Source organism: Telmatherina bonti (assembly GCF_933228915.1).
Source record: "Telmatherina bonti genome assembly, chromosome: 1".
Lineage (NCBI taxonomy): Eukaryota > Metazoa > Chordata > Actinopteri > Atheriniformes > Telmatherinidae > Telmatherina > Telmatherina bonti.
This window is the reverse complement of record NC_136619.1, coordinates 27,981,165-27,987,461: the sequence shown is the minus strand read 5'-3', so window position 1 is coordinate 27,987,461 and position 6,297 is coordinate 27,981,165. Positions and strand designations below refer to the sequence as shown.

General features: G+C 37.0%; 1 protein-coding gene across 1 annotated transcript in view; it reads left to right on the top strand.

Moving 5' to 3' along the window:
- The first annotated feature begins 323 nt into the window (after positions 1-323).
- lgr4 (leucine-rich repeat containing G protein-coupled receptor 4) overlaps positions 324-6,297 on the top strand; it is a 33,864-nt gene continuing 27,890 nt past the window's right edge. Inside the window, exon 1 of the mRNA XM_079242032.1 lies at positions 324-1,006. Within this exon, the coding sequence (XP_079098158.1) occupies positions 825-1,006 (182 nt within the window). The 5' untranslated portion in view covers positions 324-824. The remainder of the gene's footprint in view (positions 1,007-6,297) is intronic.

The window sequence follows — 6,297 nt, the reverse complement described above, 5'->3', positions numbered from 1 at the left end:
GAGAAGGGTGGCATGTACCCTTTCAAAGATAAAAAAAAACAGCTTATGGATCTGCTTAAATGCGCAGCTTTACGTGCAGAGACAGACTCTGTAGTCACAAAATCCCTCCGGATATGTGCGAAATGTTTTACCTGAGTGTGTTGTAACTCGTGGTCGGGAAGTGTGCAGTGGTGGGCAGAGTCTGCAGGGTTCAGTGCTGAGTGTTGCACAGGCCGGGGGCCCAGTGCTGCTGCAGGTTGTCCGGTAGGGTGCCTGTCGAGCTACAAGCACGTTGTTGATGTCAGGAGTGGAGGGGAGGTGGGGGACATAAGGAATGGCTGAAAACTGACGGTGCTCTCCTGCAAGGAAACAAACCAGGACCAGTACCACAGGACCAGCGTTTAATTTAAAAAATTGGCCACGCACTTCCAGGCACCGCTCCGTTTCATTTAGTTGCGTGCGGTTATTTAATGGGACAGCAAAAACGTAAAAGAACGAAAGGTAGGCTGCCGCTCCTGTCGCCAACGCTGCCACTTCATTTTCATGGACTAATACGACAAACGGTGAGAAGAAATGCTTCACGGCAAGGTTGTTTGTTCGTCCTACGAGGCGGTGCGTGGATTTTAAGCTAGCTACACGTTCGCGTGCGCATTTTATTTGATCAGACTCGTGAATGTATGAAGTGCTCGGACGTTAAATTTGGTTCATTACAGCGTCGGTCAGGCTTCATCTCTTCATGCCTCAACCGACCAACCACATGAGAAGTCGACGTCCGGAGTAGAATAAACCACAAACAAAGGCCTTTCTTTCCCCCCACCGCTTCCACCTGAAGCAACGAGGAGAAAATGCGTGTGGATTTGTTTTGGATCTGTTTGTGGTGCTTCCTTCGTCCCAGTGCCTGCGGTCAAGGGCAGTCCACGGCCGTGTGTTCGCCCTCATGCAGCTGCGACGAAGATTGGGGTGCAGACTGCTCCGGCAGAGGATTAACCACCGTCCCATCTGGACTCGGCACTTTCACTTACTACCTGTAAGTAGTAAAAATCATCCACAATGAAATTAACAACCGAAATCACGTTTGTGCACGTCTTAATAGTTCAGTGTGAAGTCAGGGGTATGGGATGTTTGTGTATTTGCTAGCAAGTGAATGATGGGGATTAAACAGCACTGGGTAAACTTTCTTCAGGTGGCTCCACTGAGGGAATGCACTGATAGAGATGTTTGGAAGTGGCTTCAGCTTTGTATTTTAGTGTGTCATAACTTCCACAAGGTTTCCACAGCTTAGTTAAACTGGGCAACTTGTTGCCAGCCATTTTACTATTAAAAAAAGAGAGAAAGAACTACGAAAACAAACAAAAAACATTGGTTAAAAACCCCCCATAAAATGATAAATATAAGTATGTTGATGGCTGGTAGAATCTATCATTAAGCATTTCTAAATGTAAAGAAAATGTACACGTTTTTGTCTCTTAGTATAAGAAACAAGACATTTAATAACGGAAAAAAACAAGTTTTCAAATCACTATTATTTTTTAAAACCGTTTTTTCACTTGAGCCCATATCATGGATCACAATATTTAATTTACAATCATAATTGATATTGAAAAGTCACAGTACACCACATTTGGGTTTGTGGAGTAAATAAGGAAATTATTTTTTTCTTTGGTAGACGATAACTAACTAGAAGTAGAGTTATACAAAAAGAAAAGTTATACAAATCAACAAACCTTTGGAGTCCTATTAATGATTACAATTTATTTAGGATGTATGTTCTGTTTAAGACCTATAGATCCTATATATTTACTCTATATATTTATTGTACATTTATCTCCTTCAAGTAACAGACTGAACAAAAAAGAGATCAGATTTTTTTGCAGTGACTGCTTTTTCTTCAGAAGCTAAACCAGCCTTTCAATCTAATTAGTCCAAATATTATGTAGCACATTTTTAAAACTACTTAAGTGAATGATATAAGGTAAGTCCTCTGTGAGATGCAGCATTGGTCTGTGCAGGATGTGGCATTATTTTAATGGTTAACCAGCTCCTGACAAATAGACTTACTATGGGCAACCAGACAACATTTCTGAGATTGCAGAAAGACACTGTCAAGAAACAATGTGCTGCTTGATAACATGTAAAAAGATAACTTTCCAATATTGGGGTTGGAAACATGATGTGACTGAATCACCAAGCAATGTAACAAGCGCTGAGGTCACAAATAGAGCTAGATTTGGGTGAGTGATTTGTGGCTGCTGGCCAACAGTGCCTTGCATGCAGTACTTTGTGTTTTGTGCACAAAAATCTTGAGTCAGTTTGTGTTGTTATAACATTCTTCCGAAAGATTTTAGAGTATAATTACTGCTTTAATGCAGAGCATTCATTTTAAGAAGAGGAATTAGAAAAAAAAAAAAAAAACCTAGAGTAAGTGGGTGCCAGGTAGGCTTAGTCTTTATAGAGTGTTGCAGATACAGTTGATTGCCCTATGAAGCAACTGTTGGTTTCACAACCTCTGGGTTAATTGCAAACCAAAGTAACCACCCCCTGACTGGGTTTACTCATAAGAGAAACAGAAAAAAAAATGTCATTTAAGTTTACTTAAGTACACATGTTTTAAATATGTGACTTAATTAAAACACCTATAAGAAGAACGTGTAGAGCTTTGTTCTTGTTTGTGGAAACGTCTGTGCTGTTTTGCTGTAATTTAAGAATGTTGGCTTGAGCTTCGTTACACCAGAACCAATCCTGTGCCACTCGAAATCAACATTGTCAAGCATGTGTGAGGTAAACTAAACAGAGTGAGTGGAAACATGTCACACAGGACTAGCTGTGTATATCTGAAACTCTGGGCATGCTGTTGCTTGAGGAAAAAGCACCTCATTTTATCATGGACAAATATCTCAATCATAACAAAAATACTGTTTTCACAGAATTATCACAGCCCTTCTTGTCTCTGCTTTTGTTAGGCCAAAATGGAAAGGGGGGGGGGGGGGTACTCTTTTGTTCTCACATTCTGTACTACACATTGTAATATAAATGCTTCAAGAATGCTTTTTTAAACACAAAACAGTTCAGTGGATTTTTTTTCAGAGTTTTAAAAGTATGTGAAAAGTTGTTTGTCACTCTATCTGTCCAACTTTTCATTTGTTCTCCTTGTCTCTTGAACTTTAGTTGTCCTCTCCCACTCCCTCTGTCTTTTGTATGTGGAGCAGTGGGGTTAGGGATCATGATGATTAGTGAGACATTGCAGCTGCAAGGGCTCCTTCTCTGAGGGCTAATGCTGCACAATGGTATGCTGCTGCATTTGAAGAAAAAAACTAAGAAAAAGCTTTTCCCCCCTTTTACAATACTTGCTATTTGTTTATATTTGTGTATTTGAGATCAGTTTGGTGGCAGGGTGAAAAGCTAGTAAATTGCAAGAAAAATAGTACCAGCAGCAGGAAAGTGGGTGTGTGAATTTAAAGAAACAAACACACCTTTATAGCTGTGGATTTTGTGCTTCAGTGCAAAGAACTCAATTCAAGGATGCATATTTTAGAGAATATTATTTTTTATCTGCTGTTTTACTTCAGGAAAAAGTTACAAGTAGAGCACACATTTTTACAATAAATCATTTGACAGTGTTGACCTGGGTTTTTACCTGCAGCCCACTGGGGCTTGAGTTTTGGCATCTGTAATGGCAACAACCAAGTCACAAAAAAGCAGATGAGACACGAGGAGGCCACTCAAGCAGTAGCAAAGCAAATGGTCCATTTGAGAATATGTAGTTTACTTGTGCCTGCTCTCTGTATAGGTTTGGGATTTTTCCACTGAACTTAAAGGAAACATGATGTTATTGTAGCTACATTTCAGTTATGTTTGGTCCTTTCATTGTATGAATGACTCTAAGACTGAGGGCTAACTGAGGGGTGGGTTCAGGGGTCTTGCTCATTGCTGGTGAAACTTGCAGGCTTTACTATTTGCACTCTCAATCCATTTTTAACTGAATGATACTTTTGTTCTCGTCAGTAGAGGTGAAAGAGCTAGTCAATGGTTCCCTCTGCAAAACAGGATGAGCTGTGGAACGGAGAATATTAATGACTTTTACCTCCTTCTCTCTCAATCCATAACCCTGACCTCTCTTTCTTGCATTTCTTTACATCCCATAAGCACTATTTTTTTTGTTTTGTTTTTAACCATAATGATTATAGATTTTTAAGTTTTTAGATTTTCAGAGTCTGAGCTGGTTTCTAAGTTTTCAGCTTAGAGGCAGGAGATGTTTTCAGAGTATTTTTTACAATAGTGCTTAAAACACAAACTCTCACACAAAGATAAAACTATTTATAATATTATAAAATATAATATGTATTTAATAAAATAAATTTTTTATATATATATATATATATATATATATATATATATATATATATATATATATATTTTTTTTTTTTTTTTTTTTTTTTTTTTTTTAAATTTATTAAAAAAAATATTTTTTTTTTCTCCTTTTTTGGGATTAAGGCACCAAATTTTTAGATATTTATTTTTCACAATAACAGACCGTTTAACCCTTAATATAAACTGGTTGAGTACTACTTGAAAGCTGTTTTCTGAAAATGTTTTATTTCAGAAAATCTGTAACACCACAAATCTTCTGTTCTAAAAGCCCTTGAAGCAGCCAACCCTCTACTAAAGATTATGTTAATTATTGTTAACAAGTGAGTAGCATAGATGTACATTGTCTTTTGATTGGTTTTCAAAAAGCACAACTTGTTATCTAGTAATTGTAGAAAAAGCTAAATTAACTTAAACTAAAATGTCCAGAAATACTACTACTACTACTAGTAGTAGTAGTAGTAGTAGTAGTAGTAGTAGTAGTAGTAGTAGTAGTAGTAGTTGTACTAGTAGTAGTAGTAGTTGTACTAGTAATGAGCACACAGTTGTTTAACACACCGTTATATTTGTGCATTGCCAAAACTTCTTGGCATCTACAAAAATTAACCAAATTACACACATGCTTTTGGTTTCAACAGATGCAATTTAAATAGATATTTATTACAAAATCTGACTAATTTAGGATTAGCTTCCCTGTATGTGTGTATGTTAGTCATACTTTAACATCTACTGATTTAATTAACATGATTGTGAACACTAATTATATAGCTAATTATATAGCTAAATAATATAAGGCATCAAATGAACTACAGCAATACAATATATATATTGGCATAGCAATGCATGTGTGTGCAATATTCACATCGCCAATCCTACAATGTAGAGGGCAAATGTACTTAATGTTCTCATCAATGTCAGAGGTTAACTGACAAACAAGTCTTTTTGCAAATAGCAATATAAATCCTTTATGGTAAAACACAATTCACATTTGCACATTAAAGAACCAAGCATTTAGGACCTAGCACAATAAAACCAAGCAATAAAACATAACCTTAAGAATAACACTCAAATACAAGCAATACCATACTTGTAACATTCTCAAAAGAAGTGAAGTAGTGCAGGTTAATTGTCAACAAGATGGTAGGACTGCAGCATTGGTAGGACTGGCTTCTTACCACGTCATCATTGTAAATGGGAAGTTGTTCTCAACTGATTTTACCTGGTTAAATAAAGATTTAAAAAAAAAATCACCAAATCGGTCAGTACTACTTCAGGGCTCAAGCACCCACAACAGCCCTCATTAAATTTGATCACAGTTGAGAATGAAGATCACCATTAAAAGACTTTAGCGCTTATTAATTGGCAAAGAACGAATAAAAGCTTATTTTCTATCATGATTTTGATTTTCCATGATAATTGTGTTGCATCTCCACTTGTGATGACGCTCTTGCTTTATCCCATATTAGACCCCTGTTCTTTACAATGGGGGACATTCATTAACAATGCTACAAGGGTTTTGGAGTACTTCAGAACACCACTGTCACCCAACACAGTTTACTACTGCATCCAGCACTGTAACAGGAAATAATATTATACAAAAACTATTCCATGTTCTACGTGTCAAATAATAAAAATCATCCCAGTGGTTTTCAAAGAAAGTTGTAAAAGTCAGCACCTGGCATGGTATGGGGGTGCATGGATGATTTGTGTATTGTCCTTTTTGGGAGACGTATTTTGCCATAAGGTCACCATGTTTTTTTCAGGATGTCTGTGATTATTTCATTTGCTAAATTTATACAGGTAGGGTAATGAAAGAATAGTGAAAAAATTTTGTCTTGTAATAGGACTATCTTGGTTGATGTTTCATCGCAACCCCTGTGTGTTCTTGCTGCCCAAACACTCATTCATTATTAACAGCACACGTAGAGAAGTTGCATTTGTAGCTACCCAGTG